Consider the following 23,719-nt stretch of genomic DNA (forward strand, 5'->3'; position numbering starts at 1 on the left):
TCTAATGCGTTGTGCCTTCTATCCTATCATTTACACCCTTTATCGCATTTCCGGGCTATATTATGTCTAGGGTATTCATATGTGATGTAAACAAATACTCCGTACCATGAACTGTCATCAGGCACTTCGGTTAGCCGTCTTGTGGGAGGTAGTGGATAAGCGTACGGGGTTTAGTCGATGGAACGTACGTCAAAACGTCCACTTCAAAAATTTTCTTTTTACGCTTTGAACGTTGAATGTCACGTGATTCATCTTCCCCGATTGTAAAAGGTAAATAAGTTAGTTCGCTTCGGTGTTTCTTCGACTTCGAGGGATATATATAGAAGGAAACATTCATATCTGTGAAAAATGTGTGTCGTGCTATCGGTAAGCAGAGTATAAGACCTTTGAGACGCGAAATTTAAAGTATTATGCTCCGTTTATCGTTGGTGCGGCGCGAAACGAACATCGCTTGGATCTCGACATGGTAATTTTTTTCACAATCACCATAAAGTTTTCGCGCGCTGACTTCCGCGATTCCCATATTCTAGCATAATATTGCCGAGCCGTGCAGGGGCATTATGCTAAGAATATGTGGTATCGTAAGTTCATCGTAATCTTCGAATATATATATATATATATATATTTATATATATAATATATAATATTATATATATATATATATATAAAAATCGTACAATTTTTCGGGCGTGTAACACTTTTCCACTCACTTTTGTGATCCTTGAACACGTCATTTAACTTTAAGGGAGATGAAAAATTTAGCGCAATAGTTGAGTTTTATGCACTATTTTATGATTATTATTTTTTAGTGATTTTAATTTGCGCGGATAATTAATCGATTTTTTTTTAATTTCTAATCTTGAAAAAACGTTTCGAGTGTTGAACAACAATTAAATATCGCGACTTATGAATACAAATATATCGTAATGGGTTATCGTTTAAGTGATTCGATATTTTATATTTTTATATTTTAAACGAACGTTGTCTCGACGCAGTCGCGTTTCGATACTCGCCGCGTTAATTAGATTTATCTTCAAAATATGCGGGTGGCAGTGGTAGGCGCCGGTGTGATTGGCGTAACAAGTGCGTTTGCGGTGAAAAGCGTATTCCCACAATTCGAGGTGGATATATTTGCGGACAAATTTTCACCAAATACCACTGGCGACGGAAGCGCCGGTCTTTGGACTCCTTATCTTCTCGGGATCACTCCTTATAATAAAATATCGTAAGTATTTAACACGCATTTCTCTGACGTCAGATATTTCCTATATAGTTGTAGAGCAACGAAGTTACGCATGTAAGTAATTACGTTATGCATGAAAACAACAACGCGTTCGAGTTCGAAAATCGAAGGAGAAACGTTGTTATCAGAGTTATTAAGATTAGATTTAATTTTGTAATTACGAATGTACCTGCTGATAGACAATGGGGCGGAATTACGCATCGATTGTTGGAAAAATTTTGGAAAGCGGGCTTGGCATCCGATATCGGGCTTTCCTTGCTACCAATATATCGCGTCACCAACAATCCTGATGGATTTCCCGATACGAGCTGGACCAAATTGGTATACGGTGCGCACAAACTGAATTCGAACGAACTGAAAGAATTGAATTCCGAGTGCAACGCCAATTATAAGTACAGTGTTAATGAAATTGATTTATAACATTTCGTTCGCTTGGTAAACAACTGATTCGAGTTATCAATTTGTAGACACGCGTGGATGTTCTTGACGTATACTTGCGAGCCTGTTCGTATGCTGCCTTGGTTAACGAAACGATTTCTCGAAGCGGGCGGAGAAGTTCGAAAAAGAAAGATACGTACGCTATACGAATTGATCGATAATGGATACGATTTGATAATAAATTGCAGCGGTTTTGGTGCACGTGAACTCGTGGGCGATAATACCGTTACGTCCATCAGAGGTCAAGTTGCTAAGGTTGGTAGCAAATTGCTGAGAGTGAGATACCGCGGTGTTATAATTTGTCAAATAAATCTTGTCATTTAAGGTGACAGCATCCTGGATAATGCATGGATATTTGGAAGAAAATGATCATGGAAATTATATAATACCGAAGTAAACGAATCACGAATGAATCTTGAATTAATTATTAAAAATTATTATTTTTTATTTATTTATTTATTTTTATATGTCTTTTTTTTGAAAGTATCGATAACGTAGTATTGGGCGGTACGCATCAAGAAAATGATTTGGATTGCACTCCGCGGAAAGAGGATTTCGAATTTATTCGTAACGGATGTTGTCGAATTTTACCCGCTCTCAAAGTATATAATTTGATTAAATTTATATTCTTGAACTTTGACGATGCGTAATAATAATTAGTTATATAATAATAATATTTATATTATTCAAAGAATGCGAAAGTAACAAAAGATTGGGTTGGTCTTAGACCTGGAAGATGCGAAGTTCGCGTCGAGACTGAAGTTTGCCGTTCTTCCAACGGGAGACAAGTTACGGTATCGAATTTGTACGAATATCGATTGTAAAGTTTTCGATTAATTGAAATTCATTTAATTCATTTACAGATAATTCATAATTATGGACACGGAGGAAGCGGTGTGACGTTGAGTTGGGGATGTGCTTTAAACATTGTGAAGATTATAAAGGATATGACAAGGTTGAAATCAAATCTGTAAAAATCTTAAAGAGAGATAAGCAATAGAGAATAACAAAATTTTTTTACCAAATATGTCATAGTTTTTTTTACATGTTTTTACCGCATAACGAAATTTTATTTATGATTGACACATTCATCGTTATATATATATAGTCATATATACATATGACTTCTTTTTATTAGTATACGAATTCTATGCAGTTATATTGCGCCGTAATTAAAGTAATGAAGCAATTCTCGAGCTAGGTTTTGCGTGAACTGAACCGCAGTAACATCGATTAACCTGCGTCGTCGCATGGATATTTGCTTAAAAACTTTCAGACTATTTTTACACTGAATTGAAATTAGAATACGAGATTCGGATAAAATCAAATTTCCGTCGAGTCTGTCTTCTTGCCTCGAGAAATGGAAAAACAATTGAGGCGAGAAGCGATATGTAAAACAGATTAATTTTGGGAGGGGAATTTCTGTAAATGGAACCGAATTTCGGTTTCTCGTACGCCAATAAATTGATCATAGTCGAATCATCTTTCTCACCAAAGATATTATTATAGTTTAATCTTTATCTAAGTAATCGATTTCACATTCGAAATAAAATTGACGGAGCCACACATTTGTATAATGCAGATCTGATTTGATTTGTAATCAAATTAATACCATGCAACGAGAGATCGTTTAAAATAATGAGATACACCGGTCATGAACGTCATCGAACGCAACAACAAACGTCCTTTGATGGTGGTGCGCGAGAACGAAATTGGTGATACAAAAAAGAGTGGCGAGATCACGTGTGAATCGGATTCAAGTACCGAAGTGCGATCATGTAAAACTGTATACAGAAACCGATGCAAGAAACTCGTGGTTGTATCTGACACTTCATTGAATATTATTTCATTTACCGATTCGAATAAAAATGATCGAAAACCAATTATACCCAAATGTTTAACGGATAAAAAAGATGAGAAAGGTATTTAATCTCGATGTCGACAATAGTGTTTGTGTCACGCAGTGTCCTGTAAAATTTTATAGGTGATTTGTCATTTGTGGATACCGACGATGTCGAGTCACGAAAGGAAGGAATTTCGGTCAAGAAAAAAAAGAAAAAACGAAGGTACGATTTTGCTTTTAAAGGTATCGCGAATAATATTCTTTCCTTTTTCTCTCGTATTTATTAATCGTTTATTTATTATTAAAGATATTTGACGATATGTACGAGTAATTGTAAATACGACGCGGTGAGACGAGTGGCAGCTCGTTTTGGAATGAAAGAAGTTACCGAAGATAGCAGTTGGAATCTTTACTGGACAGATTTGAGCGTGAGCGTGGAACGAGCGAAAGATATGAAAAGATATCAAAAGGTTAATCATTTCCCCGGAATGACGGAAATCTGTAGAAAGGATTTATTAGCTCGAAACTTGAACCGCATGTTGAAGCTTTTTCCAAAGGATTATAACTTTTTCCCCAAAACATGGTGTTTTCCTGCAGAGTAAGAACGTTTGTCTTCTTTTTCAAAACTTAACCTTATTTACTTGTTGTTCGATACGAAGAAAAATGTTTGCATTATTCGTCGATCAAAATGTTTAGCCACGGAGAAGCAATAGCCTATGCGAAATTAAGACGCTCGAAAACTTTCATCATTAAACCTGATACAGGCTGTCAAGGACGTGGCATTTACCTGACAAAAAATTTGAGAGATGTTAAACCGACCGAGCGCATGATTTGCCAAGTTTACGTGGCCAGAGTATGCGAGTATTTTCAATTTAACAGTTTGTTTATACTCTTCTTTTAATGAAGATCATTCCTGTCTGTAGCCTTTCCTGGTTGACGGTTACAAATTCGATCTTCGTATCTACGCATTGCTCACCTCCTGCGATCCTCTTAGAATTTATGTGTACAACGATGGTCTTGCGAGGTAATGATCACATCTATTTACATCTTTCCTTATTAATTGTAATTTTAAAATATATTTCGTTTCAGATTTGCCACGAGTAGATATAAGGAACCTACCGGTCACAACACATCCAACGTTTTTATGCACTTGACCAATTATGCCGTGAATAAACACAGCCGAATGTATGTAATCGACGACGAAATCGGTAGTAAAAGGTTAGTCCTTTTAAACGATATTTTGTTTTTTACTTTCTTTCGAATGACCGGAAATCTTCTGAATATAGGAAAATATCGACTCTGAATAAGTGGTTTAAAATGAAAGACATTGATGTGGATGAGATGTGGCGTAAGATCGACGAAATCATTATAAAAACGATTTTGGCGGCATATCCTATTCTGAAACATAGTTATCATACATGTTTTCCTACACACGATAAAACATACGCTTGTTTTGAATTACTCGGTTTCGATGTGTTACTCGATTGGAAACTAAAACCATATCTCTTAGAGGTAACGATAGTACACTAAAAAAAAAAAATATATATATATATATATATATATATATATATATATATATATGTATATATGCACACGTAGGCAAAGTATATTTATTAGGGAGAGGGGAAATAAATATGTTATAGGTTAATCATTCACCGAGTTTTCATACAGATGCACAAATCGATAAGGATATAAAGGAGGGTCTGTTGATGAATACGTTTGAAATGCTGAATTTTCAACAATGCGACAAAAAAAAAATTATCGAAGAAGATAGAAAGCGAGTTAGGGATAGGTTGCTTCAGGGAATAAATTCTAAGGATAGCAAGTGAGTTAACGATTAAACATTTAAATTTAGCTGTTATGAAACGAAGCTTACAAAAAGGATTATTTCAATCGTTGATTTCACATAGTACGAATGACTCGATCGGTACAACGTCGAAACCTGAAAAGTTGGAGGAAGATTATCTCCAGAAACAATTTAAATGGGAGGACGAACACATGGGCAATTTTCGTAGGATCTATCCATGTTCCGATAGTGAAAAATACGAACCATTTTTTAAACAAACTAACATATCCGTGTATCAAGATACTGCGGCATCAAGAGCTCGAGAAGAAGCATCGAGGATCCAAAAGGAAGAAAATGAGGTGTTTCTTCATTTTCACAAAATTTATTTGATGAACGAATATTGATTATTGATTTACAAGAAACTTTCATTCGATTTACAGGTGAAAATGAAGGAGCAAGAAAATAAGAAGATTTCTGGTAAATGCAGTGATTCGAAATTACATTCAGAGAGTTCAAACGCGACGCAGAAGAATACAATAACAAATGATCAAGAGAAGGGTAAATCTGCGAATGTATCGAAAAAGAATACTTGTGTAAATGTCAGTGTTTCAGAATAAGAAATTGTTGTAACACTCTGAAAATTTTATCTAAACGATATTGCAGATAAAGAAGTCGACGATTCCAAATAATATTTCACATTCGTTCGAGCCAGAGATTATCTGTGAATCTGAGGAAAGAGAACGTGTCACATCATTAGCACAACGGGATTTCTTGATTAAGAGTTATGGAATGTTGGAACAAATATATATGGCAATGAAGAAGAACGGTACATTACGAGCTATCGACGAGAAAAAATATGGATTGTACGGAAGACTTGGGTATACAGATAATATAAGCAGAAGTGCGTCTATTTGCAGACACAAATGTCACATTCATTCTTCTGGAATAGAGACAAGATATGAACCATGGATAAATCAATCATCGCAATTTTGCCTGAAAGCAAGTAAAGTAGATAATGTTCTATGAAATTTAATTGTTTCTTATATTAATGCTTATGTAAATGTGTCCTGTTTACTTTCTGTAGGGTAAAGTGATGGATGATAATTTTGCATTCATGAACTTAAAAAACAAAAAATTTTTATATGCGAGATGAGGTATACGTTTGAATTCTGGAAAAACGAATAAAAAAAAAAATTCGTTCGATTTACAGATTTCAAGGTAATTTGTAACGAAAAACCGGTTTACATTCGACCAAAGATACCAAAGAAATTTTGGATAAATGATCTGAATTCGAAAGATCGAATTACGAAAGCTCACATCGCTCGTACTTTATCGAATATTGTACGCCTTCATACAATCGAAAAACGACAAAAAGTCTATGTTAAATTATAATAAGTATACGTTATGATTTAATGAACATTTACATTAATGACACAATTGTACTTCATGATTGCTACTTCAAGTAATTTCTAACAATTCTGTTAATTTATAATATTAAATTGTACTACTTTTTTTTAAAAAATTTCATTAAAAGAAAAAAAAAAAGGAAAAATACTCAATTTTTATAAATAATAAGATCAAACATTTTTGATACATTAAATTAAAAAAATAAACTATCACTTTGAACTACTTGTGTTTTTAAATGAACGGATGATGTTTCACAAGACACACATACATATATATATATACACACAAGTATAATAATGTAAAAATCAATATGATATGGATTTGTTATTTAAAATGCCATATAAATATATACACGCTTCGGATAATCGAATATAGCCACACGCTTTTATAGTATTAATAATAATAATAATATATATATATATATATACACGTAATGTATATCTGCAATATAATTTTTATTGTTGACATGTACTATGTATATATACAAATATATGCATATATAGCTATATACTTATATATTTATATATACACGTATGTATACATATATGTCAACATTTACATGAAAAAAAAATCATCTATGAAAAATTTTATACGTATACCTTTCGATCATAATGATACGGACAAATTTCTTTGTCCATTATTTGTTGTTGATTTACATATTTTACGTTTAAAACAAAAAAGAAAAATGTTCTTTTTTTAAATTGTTTTCCGTTTTCAATTTGTTTCCTATAATAAAAAATTGATTTTCACATTGAAAATCAACAACCGATTCATTGTGATACATTTCTTAAACGCTTATTTAATATACAAAAGCGTTAAAATGAATAAAAATTCAATTATTAGTGGCAAATATTGATCTCTAAGATAGTAATGATACAAAAATAATAAAATAGTAGAATTAATCGTAATAATAATAATAATAATAATAAAGTATTGCATTTAAATCGCGTGTCTCGAAACGCTGAGATTTTCCTCATATTAAATCATATTCAAATTGTTAATTTAAATGTACAATAATTATTTAAGAAAGGAATAAAAAATTTTTTTTTTTTCTATCGCTTTTTCATGTGTCTAGCAAAAATAAATGATGCAACACGCATCCAACGTATTCTTGATTGCTTAACACGATACAGAAAGATATTTACAAATCTGATACAATAAATTGGAGGCACGCATAATTGATACGTTCATTTTGTATCGTTTTCAACATTGCTATGTTTACTTTTGATGAAAGAATATAAATAACCTATGTACACAAACGAATGGAAAGATAAATTCACCAAAATTTTACAAATATTTTAAAGATAATAAAAAAAATCGAATATTATATTCATATATATTCAGACACTTATCTAATATCGTATATCGCGCGATAAATATACATTTGAAATTTTTGATCTATAAATCGTTACGCTTAGAACTTCGGGAAAATATTCCATTTTTTGTTTTTGTTAGAATAAAATGCTGAAAAACAAGGTTATGGTGATCAAACTTAAAGGTAATATAATGAGACAAACATTCAGACACATATGAAATGCATTTGTTTTTAACAAATTATACAGGGATTAAGCTACCGTTAAATATAAGTCAAAGATTCTTTCTTTTCATTTAGACATAATGTTTTAGGCGTGCATCGTATTTGATGATCGTATAACGATCGTATAACGGTTTCGTTCGCAAACGATATAACTTATATAAATTATCTCTGGAAAATAGACACTACTAGTAGTTACTTAAATTACGATTTATTCGTTTGTACTAGAAAATCATTATCCTTGATCCTCCAATTATCTAGTATCATTTCCGGTTACACACCGTTTCCCCATCCCACGTTGAATAACATTTTCTCTCTCGTTATTCGCTTAATCCCCTGCATTCCCATATATAATTTTTCATAATAGAGAAAAAAAAGCAACGTTAACGATCTTTAGCGTGATCCACGACCCTTCGGCCTCCACGACATGACAAAATATATAGAAAGAAGATATGTGAAGATGGTATTCTATTCGTTGTAATACTAATATGAGCATTATGTAGTTATAGGATCCTGTGTACGTTACTCATGTATAATATTTGTTAGAAAGGATTACAATAAAATGAGATTAAAGCGTGGATTACACGGAGAGTAAACTTGAAAACTGAATAAAAGAATAATTATTAAAAAATTTTTCGTGTATCAGAAAAACCATTCAATCTGATATATTTAAAATTTTAAAAATCAGTCCTCCGTATAATGCAGGCATCAAACAGTAAAATGATAATTAGCTATATTTATATATATTTGTGTGTGTATGTGTATATATATCTATACATACATATATGTATGTATATGTATATATATATATATGTATATAACTATACAATCCGTAGACTTAATTTTGGGTTAGCTGCCGACGGAATTATTCTTTTTTTTTTTTTTTTTTTTTTTTTTTTTTTTTTTTTTTTCTCTCCATTGCATTTCACTTCGATCATTCACGTCGATATAATTAATACTCAGTTCTTCCTGAATATACTGACATCAAAAGTCCGTGGCAAATGTAACAATAAATCTTAACTTGAAGAAGAAGTGAATGTAATATGTGTGTATTTGTGTGAATATGTGCACAAATTTTATTATTGCAACTAAATATACGATTTTATTTGACATATATACGAAGTATCTTGAGTTTAATTCATATTTGATTTTGCTATTAAATTATAATTATTGCGTCAAGAAAAGATAGATTTGTTAAACATATGAATGAATCATATATTTTAGATACTTTCCTTGTAACAATAATTCGTTCCTCTTATTTTTTCAATATTTCTTTATACAAATTACTTTTTATTAATATCAAATGTTTCCTATGATTTTAAAGTTTATATTTTTGTATGAATAAATATAAAATAAATTTTTTTTTTAAATTTATATTATATTATTTTAAATATGGTACAAAGAAAACGCAAAAAGCCAATTTGAATTTCTGTCGTTTCTTTTTCAACATATATGAAAAACTATAAATAAAAATAAAAAATTTGTTACTTACACTTGTTGAATTAATTTTCTGCATAAATCATGGTAAAAAATTATATTTAATTCTGATAAAAAAATTTTTTTTTTCTTATCACATAAATGATAAGAGAAAAAAGATCTTTGATTGATTATTGTAAACATATAGAAATATTTCTTATATGTATAACGTTAAAATTTTTCATTAGTATTGGTTCTATTTACATTTTGAGTATTTCTTAAACTCTAATATATTTTGAAAATATATTATAAAATAACTGACCATGGTTTATACAAAAATATTTGCAATATAACAATACAAGAATTGTATTTTCATTTGTAATATTTAAGAACAAGAACCAATTTTGAGATATTTAGTTATGTTGATACAATATTCTAATCAAACAAGTTTTTTGAAAACTCAAAATACTTCGATGATATTTTAATTATATAAAAAAATGGATTTAGGAATTCTCTGATGTTCTGATATTCGAAGATAGATATGAACATTTATAATCGCATTAATTAGAAAAATTAACATTGTTTGGAATTTGTATTATTCTGTTTTTAAACAGTGTGCAAACTTCACTTTTTATAAAAGTACCACTTTTATCCTTTGGATTTTCTTAATCAACGTAACGAGCCTGATGATAAATGACAATGACATAACTAGAAATTATTAATAAAGTTAATATATACTGTTAATTACTTTTGAATAACAATTACAGTTTATCAGGAACGTTCACCCAAACCTACATAAAATAAACAAAGTATGTATTTGTTCAATTTCTTATTAATATAAAATTTCAGTAATTTTCATCGTCCATAAAACATGTATACGGATATTTTCTTATTCTTTATATGTATGCAGAAATATTTTGCACAACTGAGCGGAAGTATATAGTTACGACATATCTTTAAAATGAAAATGGAAAAAGATTTTAGAAGAGAAAATTAAATGATGTTTTATATATATAATCATAATACATAAAACATACAATATGATATCACTATTATATAAAACATCATTTATTTCTTGTAACGGAACAATTTTATTTCTATTTTATAAAAATATAATTCAACTTAGTTGTGTATAAAAAATCTGTATAATTATTTTTTGATTTTGAATTAAATATAATTTGAAATTGAATAATTCATCATTGATTATACAATATTTAACAAAATTTTTTGTTTAAATTAATATATTTTTTACATTCATTTTGTATATATCTGTGATTAGGACGATTGAAAATAGACTTGTAACATTAAAAATTAAATGATAAATAACTTTTTAAACAGATGAATCTACTTGTTATAAACATACTTAAAAAGTAATGCAACTTTCGAACATACCGTTTTTGCCATCTCATTCACCAATATGACTCATAGTGATACCCTAATGTTTCAACAAGTTAAAGCTAAGATATTAACAAACAGCATATGTTTATATTATATGCATGATTTCGCTCATGCATTAATGTATACCGTATGTGTTTATTTGTGTGCAATTGCACGCGCATGTGTGCGTGTACAAGGTGTAAACGCTAACAAAGAGTCACTCGTATGTCGCATATACGACGAGTTAAGAAGTGTTATGGTTTAAATTTAACCAAAGGTATATTTTTCGATTGTAAGCACTTGTCACACACCCATTCTGCATAAACTTCTGCAGTTAATAATTGATAGGCAGTTTCCGATAATCCTGTACATCCTCTACAATAAATTTTTATTATATTAAATATATATTTTTCATATGATATTAAATAAAAAGGAGAATATAATTTTTTATATACCAACCTGTGAAACCAAAAATTGCAACCTGATTCACAAAGAATTGCTTGATCGTTATCATGTACTTCTTTATGACACACTCCACAAGGATAAATAGGTGGAGCATTAGGATTTTGTGGATTAAATACCATTGGTTGATCTGGAGGATATATCTGCAATATTAAAATAACAAACATATTTAAAATAATAAATCACTTATTGAAATGTAACAGATTTTCGCAAAACGAAGATAAAATAATTTACCTTTCCCGCAGAAACTGGCATTGGTTTTGGTCCCATTCCCGGTGGACCTTGAAAACCATGAGGTGGTATCGAACCTCCCATATTAATAGGATGACCCATTGGCGGTCCGCCTCCTATATTACTAGACATTGTACCCATTGGACCACCCATATGACTCATTTGATTATGATGATTGATACTCATGTTAGACATATTATTCATTGGTGGTCCACCCATATTCATATTATTTATTTGATTTGGACCACTCATATTTAAATTGTTGGATACCATTGAACTTATGGTAGTCATAGGTCCATTCATCGGCCTTCCTAAATTATTAAGATTATTACCCATATGATTTGGATGTGTTTGAGATCCATTATGTCCCAATGGACTATTTACGCTGTTCATAGATGGTCCATTTAGAGGACTATTGGGCGGTATATGGCTATTAATATTGTTCATATTCATTGGCCCATTAGGCATATGATTCGATCCTCCCATTGTATTCATAGGAGATCCTAATGGACCACCCATAGGACTTCCCATACTGTGTCCCATGTTATTCATTGGACTACCCATTGGCCCACTGTTCATATTATTCATTGGACTGCCCATGGGTGGACCACTAAGTTGAGAATTACTCATGTGACTCATATTCATATGATTGTTCATAGTATTCATTGGGCCAGGTGGCATACTTGGACCCATATTATTCATTGGACTCATACCACCAATTGGTGCATGATTCATGGGAGACATTGCTCCCATATGATTCATGTGATTTGTCATGGGCGAATTTCCCATTGGACTCATACTTCCCATATTGTGTGGCATCATAGGACTCATTCCACCTATTGAAGTTAAAGGGCTCATGCCTCTCATAGGTGGCCCACTCATATGATGTGGGTGATGAGGATGCATGTGAGGTGGTCCACCATGCATCATTGGTGTTTGTGTGGTTTGCGGTGGTGTGTCATCAAAAGGATTACTAGCTACTATTGTGTCTCCATAACCAGTTAAAGGTGGAGGTAGTAAATCCTAAAAAAATATATTTTAAATATGTTATAAATGAATGAAAATTGATTATTATAGATACAAACTAATAAAAAATTACCTGTACTGTTGGAGGTTGTTGCGGAGGTGGTTGAGCAACATTTGCATTTGTACGTCTTTTCTTTTTTGGATTGGCACCTGTAGGTGGTGGTGGTGGAGGATGAGGGTGAGCAGAAGATTCAGGATGTGGGGCACTAGGACCCATATTCACACCCATACCCATACCCCCCAAAGGCATCCTTGCAAAGGGTGGCATGCCTGCAATATTGTGGCTCATTTCCCTCGTTCGCTTCCCTTATTTCAACATGCCGTATCAGCACCACAATAAATTTTGATGGTAAGTATTCACTATTTCTCCACTAAGATTTAAAAAAAAAATATTATATTTTGTTATAATGTTTAATTACCTTTAAATATAATAATTGTATGTAGAATATATTTTATTTTAATATCTTAAAAAGATTTTTAAATTTAAATAAAATAAATTTAAATAATTTATAAATCCATAGAAAAACAAAATCATTTATAAGTAACGAAAGGAATATTTATGCATATATAAAATATATATATAAAATTTAATCCTTATAAATATATCAATTATATTAAATGATTTTGTAGTTTATAAATATATTATGTATATATTTTATTTTTATTACTATTTATCTTTATTATTTTTATATTTGTTATCTTAAATTTTCAAATGTATGCATATGTAATTATAAATTAATGAAGTTTGTATACTAGTGTAAATATGAAATATTTCAATATTTTCTAGTTAACTAACTATCATTCAAATAAATTAATAAATAATATTGAACGAGAATGCATCGAAAATAATAGAAATAATGAAAAAAAAAAATTAGATTACATTTTTAAAAGAGAGCAAAATAAAATCTGCCGATGTCAATTTCTTTAGATCAACCTAACCTACACACTTCTATATCATTTATTACTATCAACAATATATAAAATATATGCGATTAAGGTAAATATAAAATATAAGAAATAATAATAATTCCTATATTTACCAGCACATTATAGTTTACAGGATATGTATGTATACATGGCTTTCCCGTTTTTTCGGCAGAGACCAACACCATTGAATTGTGTCCTACGACTAACTAACTTTAACGGCTGGCTCCGCACAATTTCTCGTTTTTTGTTTGTCTAATTCACTAGTCACATATTTTACGATAGCAAGAATGTATTTCACATTCACGAATATGAAGAAAAGATACAGTAAACAGTGGCGAGATGTCACAAAGTATATGGAGCAAGGAAGCGCACGCCAATGTTTCAGGTCGCCATTGTTGCGTTACGCGTGTCCCTGTAGTTGTATTGTTCGCATACAGAATGCTACACGATGTATTCCACAGATGGCGTTACCAACTACATTCCTGTAACATCGAAACAATTAAGATAACTTCATATTATCGCGATGATTTCCTTTTCATTTAATTTATAAAAATTATATTAGTTTTTATAAGTAAATAAAAATTAATCAATATATAGTTGTTCGTATCACATATACGAATCAAAAATAGTTTGCTTTCTTGAAATTATTTATAAAAATTATATTCATATGATTACAATGATATTAAATATACAATAATATAAAAAATCGACGAAGAATGAAGAAGCTTATGTGATTAATTTCTGAACTAAACGTTCACAATTCAAGCCAATAATTTGACAATAGAAGTATGTAAATGAGAAGTACGTAAATGAGAAGTTTACCCAAGATAGAACAATTTAGTTTGTTACGAATTATGTTACAAAACATATGTTATTTTGACAGTGCTATTACCAGTGTTTCTGAAATTCTCGTTCTCTTTCGCTTTGTCTCTCCTTTTCCCCTCCCCTCCCGATCTCACTCTCTCTCCCTCTTTCACTTACTAGTTTCACGCGTTATAGATATCTTCCATTCGCATTAGATCCAAGAGTTGCCCCTGTAACCTCAGAGTAGAGCCTGTACACGTCACTTTAATTATTTGAGTTACATTAGCAAGTTAGCGAGGTTTAACAACTGGAAAATGGATTTCGCGCGCGCGCATATCTACTGCGGATAGTTACTTCCTAGTTACTCGTAATATATTTCACGAAATTTCGATAAAGTTAAATTATTTTATTTTGATAAAGATTCATAGAAAGAAAAAAATGGAAGCGTTCATTATTGAGAACGATATATGGGACGAAGTAAAAGTGAAACTTAAGTATCGTTCGAGTTGAAAATTCCCATAAATTCCCGCGCTTTCGTAACAGTCAAGATATAATATATATTATAACTTTTGAATTTCGAAAAACATCTTTGATGTATTTATTCTTTAAATAGAAAGCTATAAGTGATTTTATCGATCCTATGATTAATGTTTTAAATGTTTATAATTTATTTGTCAGAAATGATACAAATCAAAAATAGTAATCGTGAGATACGAACACTTTTGATGAGAAAAAAAAAATGTAAAGAAAACTTGAAAGATGAATAAAAAAAGCAAAGATCATGAAACGAGGGAGGGAGGGGGAGAAAAGGGAAAGGATAAAAGACAAAGGATCGAAAATTTGTTGGAAGGTCGTGAAATGTGGCAATTGAAGAACGACGCAAATAGATTCTACAAATAGCAGCATTTCCCAAACAAATACGGCATGCCAATCAATCTGCCGTGCGCATACGCGTGTCTTGAATAAGAACGAGCGATTTGCGCGAATTATTGGAAGCCGCCAGTTACCGGTGAACATTTCATCAGGAGAATGCATCGAAGAATCCGCGTTTCGATCAGATTTTGCGACGTTCATGTTTAAAGTTGATTCATCCTCTATCTTGTTACTACATAAGTAAGTACTTACATATGTTTTCATTTCTTGAATTATTCATAATTGCAATCTTCGCAACGAATCATGTTTCGAACGAAAATATGAATCTCAACGAAGATTATTACTTTTGAAAGATTTATATTCCATGTTTTCTTAAATATATTTTTAGATTTATGGAATTATTTGGTCATTATTTTTAAAATCTAATCTAATCCGTTTCAGGTATAATAACGGTATCCATTAGTTGGGTCGGTGAAACGCGTTGAATAGAAAGATCGGCATCGAACGGGTATTTCGACGGAGCAATTTTCGTCCATCGCGTTAGAGATTCGGCAATAAAGCGGGAGCGCGATCGAGTGAAATTACAGTGGCGATTGTTCAAACTGACAGGAACAAGGCGAGCATTGCGGCTTGATGCCGGACCAATTTTTACGCGTTATCGTCTCGTGTCAGTGTCCATCGGCTGCGTTCGATTGCACTTCTGAAAGCATAGCAAAATACGTTTTCCGCGCGTGATTTCGATCAATGTCATCGCCGAAAGCCTCGAGAAATCAAAAACGCTTGCGCATCTCGAGCGTGGCCAGTTGATAGTCAACGTTTGATTTCCTTTTTGTCATTAATAATAATTATAGAGATAAACGTAGGCAACGTTCCTTTATGCTTTCAGCCGGAGGTTTAGACTTTTTCCACTTTCTCTCGTGGAATCAATAGACGCGCACGTTTAACGGACCGTAACGTATTCTATGAACTTTCATCTTGGAATTTCTAATATAAGAAAGTTTGGGATTGCATTAAAAACAATCTTATTAAAATATTTATTCTTTTTTCCTCTTTTTTATCATCAACAACATTTCGATAGAAGATGAACGTATCGATCTAAACATATATCAATTTTAAATAATTGAGATTTATTTTTAAAATTCATTTATTGAAGGGAAACTCGAACTCGTCATTTTTTATTATCGGTCTTATAACAACGATTCGAAAATTAGAAGGTTGCTTGAATGAAGAACGTATTCGATCGAATCTTACGCTATGCAATTGTTGTAATAACAACTTCGAGCAAAACGAGATGAGACGTTACGTCGTCGTTTCCTGTTTTAACCATACTCGGCGAAAGCAGTGAAAGTGAAGGAACAGTGATCCGTAAAGTTGCCATACTTCAAACGAAATTAACGAGAATCGATTCTTTTCTCCCTTAACCTAGGAGAAAAAAAATTTGTAAATCCTCCTGATTGAAACATCCAAATAGTGAGGAATCAAAGGAAGAAAAATTTTGATCTTCGTCTGTAATGGACAAGGATAGATCGATACATGCTTTGTTTTATTTGCCAGTTAATTGCCGGAATTTGGTATACGCGCGTCCTTCCAAGACGACACAACGGTTGAATTTCGTCTTGAATTTCAGTCAGTCACCGCGTGGTGCGTGACTTTGGAAACTCGATACTCGATGTCCAAACGTTTCGTATTGTCGAATTCGTATTTCCACATATCGAAACGAGATTTTCTTTTTCTTTTTTTTTTTTTTTCTTTTGCAAAGATATTTCTACGTTTCGAAAATCTTCGATTCTCTTTTCTTCGTATCGTTCGATCGGATCGAAAAGCGATCGATATTCAAACGACGAATCGTCGAAAAAGAAAGGAGAGGGAGAGGTCGGTGATGGAGAGGTGACTCTCTGAGAGATGAAAAAAGAAGGAGGGGGAGGGAAAAAAGGCGCGTGGAGGAAATTCTGTGGACGCCGCAAAAGCTTCGAATCCCGTCGGATCAAAAGTAGATCGACGAATGAATCCTGCCCGTGTAATCTTTATCGATACAAGGCACAATCTCTCTTTTCGGTCGCTGCGTCCGTATCGTTTCGTTTCGATAACGCGCCGGACTTTAGCCGATCCGCGCCGATCTCTCCGTCCTGTATCGGTATCTCGTTACACTTTCCTTCTCCCTCTGTCTACGTTCGGTGAGCAGCTTAATCGTATTTTACGGCAGATCACCCCGCCGTTATTCTTTTTACTCGATTTTTTTCACACCAATTCGCCGGCTGTTATCGTCGTGGACAGACACACACGTTTCCAACGTGGCGCCGGTTGCGCCGTCGGCTCGATCGTCCGTTAAATCCGCGGCTTTATCGGAATTTCTCTTTCTCCCTGTCGTTCGCCCGACTTCGTTTCGCCCGATTTTGATGGAAAATCGAAAGTCGGATCGTTTCCAACAACGCTCATCTTTGTCTCGTCGCAAAGAAAAAAAAAAAAACTCTTTTCTCCTTCCTTTTTGCTTTTGAAATGATCGATAAATCTTATCGAAAGATCGCGATACGAGCGAGAAATCGAAGGAATATTTTTTTCTCGATTGTAAGATCGAAAGTTGACCAATTCTTTCTTTTTCCCCGAAATTGATAAACCAAACTCGCCAAATCGTCGATCGACTCGAGGAACGAAGGCAGAGAGGCGAAGGGAAGGGTTCTTCACTGTTCGACGAGTGGAATGAAAAAAAAAAAAAAAAAAAAGGATGGAAAAGATCGGGTGGGAAATGTCAAAGGTGGAGAAGGAGGTGAAACGTTGGAGGAGAGCGCGTGGAGCGACGCGACTGGAGCGCGATCGAGCGGAAGAAAGAGAGAAACAAAAGAAAGCGCAACGAGTCGCAGGAAATTAAGGAGCAAGGTGGAAGAGCGAGAACGAAGGAAGGAAAAGTGGCAACCTGTACGGCGCACACTCACGCACGTCTCGGTTTCCCCTACCATCGTAACTGGCCGGTTACACGAGCGAGGTGGCCGAGGAGACGGAGAGCCAACGATATATATCATCGTAGCGTCGTCGCTCGCTACACACACTTTCGTATTTATCGGGCGAAGAAGGGGAGGAAAGGCCACGGGCGGTATCTTCGGGCCAGTGCGTCCCGAGATTTTGCGGTGAGAGGATCGCATAAGTTTTTATTTCGCTTTTTTTTTACTTCGTCTACACCTCTCGCCACCCTTCTTCGTTTCTTCGACGATTTTTCCACCATTTTTCTTCGCGCCGTTATCAGGAAATCCATCGTGCACGCCCCCAACACCCCCGACATGGCTTCGGCAATCAAGGTGAGTGAGTGACGAACGTGCAACAGGTAGATACACGCGCACCTCTGTGTACACGTACGCTCGGTGATTTAAAGTTTCGCAGTATCCGGAGGGATTCTCTCTCTCTCTCTCGTTTCCCTCTTCTCTTTCTCTTCCCATTCCTGTCGCCGCCATGGAACTCGCTCGGTGTTCCCGCAGGGGCGGTTGCTTCCGTACGCGACCAGCGAATTCGATACCCTCACCTTGATCGTCCCTTTTACCGTGAATATTTACAAGAGTATCACGTACTTGCAACTTTTCCCGATCAAACCCACGTATCGCGAATACCGATCGCATAGTGGTTAAACGGCCTATTATCGGTGATTTCGATGCTACTGTTGTTGTACGTACGAACGCACATTTCCTGCGATTCTACTTTCTACTTCTGCGTCCATATTTCTTTCCAAAAGTTCGCTTTCCTCGTATCGACTTTCGCGTTCTTTTTTACCGATCGATTTTCACCATCCAACGTTCGTTACATCGGCGCGTTAGATAATTTTCGCGTAACGCGAAAGTGTCGTTGCACGCAATATAGAAATCAAATATCAATTTTCTGAAACGTAATCTGGTTTGAAATATACTTGGTGGAAATGATAATAATCGCGACGACAAACTAATCGGAATAAGAGAAATGCTTACGGTATTAAAGAATCGATAAATTTTCAAAAAGGATACGGACTAGGTTTGCGCGAGTGCATTCCTTCGCTTGATGTACAAGTTCATTGGTGGAGAAAGAAGGAGCGCGAGTTTGATTGGTTAATTTGTAAAGGAAACGCCTATTTTCACACGCATTTTTGTTTTTATCATAATATTTGTTACATATACTAATCTAAAACGTCGAATTAATCCAGTGTGTCGATATAATATAAAAATTTTGTTATTTCTCATAATATGTATAGGCTAATTACGATTCGTAACATTAGTTTAATTTATAAATGTAATTTTGTATTCAATCAGCTAGGATGATAATCGTATGTACACGAATAAATTAGACATACTATTTAAATAATTAATAGCTTCGAAAATACTTCAGCTTCCAGTCTTAGGTAGATTAACATAACTTCATAAATGAAAATAATTTTTACGATTTTAAATATTCAGGTTATAGCTCTTCTACTATATTATGTAGCGTGTCAGGATTGTCAACAAAGCGCCTGAAGTGGGGATAGGCGGTCGTAGCGAAGAACCTTCCTTTTGCCCTTGCACCGTCTCGCGAGACTTCTTTCCACCAGTCCAAGAAGAGTACATATGCATTTACTTATTTACTATATTTACATATTTATTTACTATGTAATATCTCTCTTCAAATATTTCGAATTCTAAAAAAAAAGAAAAAAAAAGTAGCGTTTATATGTTCATTTCCCGTGGAAACGAAATAGTAAGTGAGAAGCGGATCGATTTTGCCATTTTCTTGTTTCCGATAAAAAATGATTAAATTCCGGCACGTAGTGCAACTCCAAGGACGAGCAAACTGATTTAAAACTATTTACCGACAGCATTGCTTACGTTATAACTTATGCGTGTCGCAATCTTGTATATTTACGTACACGGCATGGAAATGGCGTGCTGCACGGAATAACAAGTTGAACGAAAGACTCAATTACCTTGAACAAACCGTGATGCGCATCTTTTGTTGAAAGCTTATGGAAGAAAAATGGATTAACGATTCCTTCTATCCTCCTTCATCCTTTCCAATTTTGATACCGACCGAGTTGCGGTTTTACGATGGATAATACGACGACGATAATACTCGTAACACCTTCGATTTCGTAATTCCTTTGATCCATTTACCGACTAATTGTTACACATCGATTACACCAATAGACCATTCTGCGATTGTAAATTAATTTAATAACTGGAAACAACGCGATATTTCGGCCAGCGCCGTACACAAACGATAAATTATTTATTTATTTACCGTTTGAGCAGCAGGCGGTTTCGCGCTTGCGCGTGCGATAATTGCAACGGAATATTAGGGCGACAAACTGGTTGCGCGAGTTTTCCGGGCAACTCGTTTAAACGTGTGAATTATCATTCATAGACCGTGACGATAATTAACGGGCCATACGTAGGATTCGCGCGGAATTCACGTATATGAAGGGGAGGGATCGTCAGGATGTCTCGCTCGGATGTAATAACCCACGTATACAACGTTACGGTTACTATCGTTACAGTCAACGTGTGACAGCAATAAAATCTATATCACACCCATTTGCCATTTAGAGCGGCCCAATAATTCTTATAATCCGCATCGATTTGCGGAAGTAAGCGGTTTGCGTGCACGTAACCCGCATCCAATCCACAAATCATCCCTGGCCCGTGTATACGTATACAGCCCCGTGCCCCGTGATGATTTACCGAATCGTCGCGATTATTAGCACGAAAATCGAAACTCAGCCACCATCGATCCGATCTCCAAAGTATTTTTACCGATCGACGGCAACGCAATCCTTTCGATCCGAATATTTTTTTCAACCGTATTTACAAGAATCGAGGAGAAGGGGGGGAGGGAAATCGTACGAATAATAACGCGCCAGTTTTTAATTGCGTTCAAAGTGTTCTCGAGGATCGCGAGTAATTTAGGTGGTTTAATTGGGAAAATCGAAACGAAGCCGAATAGGGAGGGAAAAAAAAAAAAAAAAAGAAAAAAGAAAAAAGGAAGGATGGCGAATTGTGACGCGAGTTGTTTAAAAAACGAGCTCGATCGTTAGGAGATACGTGTATGTATGTGGAATCGAGAGGTCAAACAACGCGGCGAAAATAAAATGGAACTTTGAAATATTCGTCAGGGAGCGTGTCAAAAGAACGGAAAAAAAAAAAAAAGAGAGAGAGAGAGAAAGCAATATAGAACCTAGAACGCGAAAATATATTCATCGAGTCAAGTAGCTTCGATTTAAACTATTTTCCGTTGTAAACTCCTCTTCATCCCTTCATACATTTTACACAGAACGATTCGAAGCGTTCTAAGATTCTCACAAAAAAAAAAAAACTTGCTTAAAAAGAACTAATTTACCTCTGTGTTTTTTCAACCTTCATTTCGTTCGAATTAATTAACGATGGTGAATAAAAGAAATAAAAGAAGATTGGTCGATCATCGTGGAAGCGTGAGGAAACGCGGAACCGTGTCGAAGGGAGAGCGTGCAGAAGCAAACAAACGGAAGTTGTAGGATGCCTTCGTTACTCACGATGCTTCCTAACCCGTGTTAGCTTTGCCGCGTTTCGCTAGGGCAGCGAATGTCTGCACCTAACCTTAACCTCCCTTCCTGCCATTCCAGTCTATGTGCATACTTGTGTTTCCGACCTTTGCCGCCTTACAACTGCCAATTTCCTTCGTCTACCTGTTATATCCACCTTTATTTCTCGAATACATTCTCGAGTCTACTCTCAACGGATGAAAATACTTCGGTTCTTCCTTCACTTTATCATACGATTCGACGCGTGAAAAAAAATTTTCTTTCGACCGTTTTACGTTTTAAACATTCCCTTATTTCGAATTTGTTTTGTATTTCAGTTTGGTTTTTCTTTTTTATCTCGCGTAATTATAATTTCAGGCGTTGTTGATCGCTTGCGCTCTCCTCGTCTACACCGTTACGGCAGAAACGGAAGAAGGACAGAGTGGAAGATCGCGGGTCTCCGACGAGCAATTAAACATGGCCTTGAGCGACCAACGTTACTTGAGAAGGCAGCTGAAGTGCGCGTTGGGCGAGGCTCCATGCGACCCGGTCGGGAGAAGATTGAAAAGTAAATATTGTACTCGAACGAATTTGATCGAATTAAAAAAAAAAAAAAAAAAGAGAGAGAGAATCGAATATTTTCCTCGATTCGAGAATTGATTTGACTGAGAGTAAAAAAAAAAAAAAAAAAAAAAAATTTTTATCCTACGATAAAATGTGCAGTGTTTCGGACGAGGAGTCATCGAATTGTTTAGATCGGATTTATATCCGTATTTCGAGGGTCGTCCCGAGTTTCCCTCGAAGAGTTTGCCGATAAATTTCTATAAAGTTACCAGCAGAATTCGATTTAACCCGGCCGTTGTTATCCAGGTTTAGCACCACTGGTTTTGAGAGGCGCCTGCCCGCAATGTAGCCCCGAGGAAACACGACAGATCAAGAAGGTCCTTTCGCACATTCAACGAACCTATCCAAAGGAGTGGTCGAAGATAGTGCAGCAGTATGCCGGAGTTTCGTAAGGCCCCGGGATAATGGAAAGCGGCTAAGGAGAAAACAACTGGACACACCCTGTAAAGAGAAAAAATATGGGACAGCAGATCTGTTTAGAATAGCCGAATATCTAATGATATTCAATATTTAATCCCTCTTTATCTTTCGACAAAGATATCGAGCAACTATTCCGATATTATTCCGTTAAGCTTATATATATATATATTTTATATATATAAGCAGTATTTTATATTACACGTCGTAATAAAGCTTGTTTTTCGAAATGTACGATTTTTCTATTTTCTCTAAAAAAATAATTCTGACTCAACTTGGTGGTTTCGATTTGTAAAATTCTACAGGTTGAGAAATTTTACTACAGGTATCAAATTCGTAGAATTCACCACCAACTAACCGAATCTCATTTATTTGCATCAAAGCGTTCGAGAGAAGAACCACAAGAGTGGTGTGTATATATATATATATATATATATACAAGAATGAAAAGAATCGGGAGAAGAGTAAGAAGGAACGATCGTCTACGACCATGACGTCAGAAGCGAGGATAGCAATAATGGTGGATACAAATAGCGGGAAAGTATACGTATATACTATATAACATGTATATAATAAGCTAGATTCATATTTTATATTTTATTCCGGCGTCTCGACCGGTTTCAATCTCACTGTATTACAATAGATAGCTTTATCCCCTTATATATATATATATATATAAACTAAACGAGAAACTTTGTTCAAGCGGCGTTTTATATCGGTTGAATTCTCATTGAAGCGTTTCCACGTTGAATATTTCTCGTCCCTGGTTTTTACTACTTAACCGCAACGTTACGCAGTTTCACTTTTCATCCATTAACCACGAAAGTTCG

The 23,719-nt window shown here is 34.3% G+C and overlaps 4 protein-coding genes across 11 annotated transcripts; 3 read left to right on the top strand and 1 right to left on the bottom strand.

Moving 5' to 3' along the window:
• Positions 1 to 384: 384 nt before the first annotated feature.
• LOC147657823 (D-aspartate oxidase-like) lies at positions 385 to 3,399 on the top strand. Of its 4 annotated transcripts, none has more exons than XM_086906809.1 (8): positions 385 to 466; positions 996 to 1,225; positions 1,423 to 1,635; positions 1,711 to 1,936; positions 2,007 to 2,074; positions 2,166 to 2,283; positions 2,374 to 2,475; positions 2,545 to 2,706. In XM_086906809.1, the coding sequence occupies exons 2-8, from the start codon at positions 1,041 to 1,043 to the stop codon at positions 2,653 to 2,655; spliced, it is 1,023 nt and encodes a 340-aa protein (XP_086762935.1). In that variant the 5' UTR covers positions 385 to 466; positions 996 to 1,040; the 3' UTR covers positions 2,656 to 2,706. The 4 variants fall into 4 exon arrangements, with proteins under 4 accessions (XP_086762935.1, XP_086762934.1, XP_086762932.1 ...); XM_086906806.1 differs by lacking the exon at positions 385 to 466 and adding an exon at positions 3,264 to 3,399 and having other exon boundaries at positions 966 to 1,225; positions 2,545 to 2,636; XM_086906807.1 differs by lacking the exon at positions 385 to 466 and adding an exon at positions 3,264 to 3,399 and having other exon boundaries at positions 966 to 1,225; positions 2,374 to 2,469; positions 2,545 to 2,636.
• On the top strand, positions 2,908 to 6,939 carry LOC100864852 (Tubulin tyrosine ligase-like 6B). 5 transcript variants are annotated; one of them, XM_086906803.1, is made up of 12 exons: positions 2,908 to 3,603; positions 3,666 to 3,747; positions 3,832 to 4,122; positions 4,221 to 4,377; positions 4,448 to 4,548; positions 4,614 to 4,742; positions 4,811 to 5,036; positions 5,168 to 5,349; positions 5,435 to 5,669; positions 5,751 to 5,909; positions 5,974 to 6,313; positions 6,395 to 6,939. In XM_086906803.1, the coding sequence occupies exons 1-12, from the start codon at positions 3,336 to 3,338 to the stop codon at positions 6,397 to 6,399; spliced, it is 2,175 nt and encodes a 724-aa protein (XP_086762929.1). In that variant the 5' UTR covers positions 2,908 to 3,335; the 3' UTR covers positions 6,400 to 6,939. The 5 variants fall into 5 exon arrangements, with proteins under 5 accessions (XP_086762929.1, XP_086762926.1, XP_086762928.1 ...); XM_086906800.1 differs by having other exon boundaries at positions 6,521 to 6,939; XM_086906802.1 differs by having other exon boundaries at positions 5,974 to 6,309.
• A 3,307-nt stretch (positions 6,940 to 10,246) lies between these two features.
• pygo (pygopus family PHD finger) lies at positions 10,247 to 14,110 on the bottom strand. Its single transcript, XM_031918704.2, has 5 exons — positions 13,804 to 14,110; positions 12,837 to 13,134; positions 11,741 to 12,760; positions 11,504 to 11,649; positions 10,247 to 11,419 (listed from the first exon to the last, which is right to left on the bottom strand). The coding sequence occupies exons 2-5, from the start codon at positions 13,050 to 13,052 to the stop codon at positions 11,299 to 11,301; spliced, it is 1,503 nt and encodes a 500-aa protein (XP_031774564.1). The 5' UTR covers positions 13,053 to 13,134; positions 13,804 to 14,110; the 3' UTR covers positions 10,247 to 11,298.
• Positions 14,111 to 15,509: 1,399 nt separating this feature from the next.
• Positions 15,510 to 23,119, top strand: CSP2 (chemosensory protein 2). The gene is made up of 4 exons (XM_003696879.4): positions 15,510 to 15,607; positions 18,120 to 18,657; positions 22,227 to 22,416; positions 22,719 to 23,119. The coding sequence occupies exons 2-4, from the start codon at positions 18,640 to 18,642 to the stop codon at positions 22,862 to 22,864; spliced, it is 354 nt and encodes a 117-aa protein (XP_003696927.1). The 5' UTR covers positions 15,510 to 15,607; positions 18,120 to 18,639; the 3' UTR covers positions 22,865 to 23,119.
• Positions 23,120 to 23,719: the final 600 nt, after the last annotated feature.

Source organism: Apis florea, unplaced genomic scaffold, assembly GCF_048593485.1.
Source record: "Apis florea isolate Af1SG1 unplaced genomic scaffold, ASM4859348v1 contig_2495_pilon, whole genome shotgun sequence".
NCBI lineage: Eukaryota > Metazoa > Arthropoda > Insecta > Hymenoptera > Apidae > Apis > Apis florea.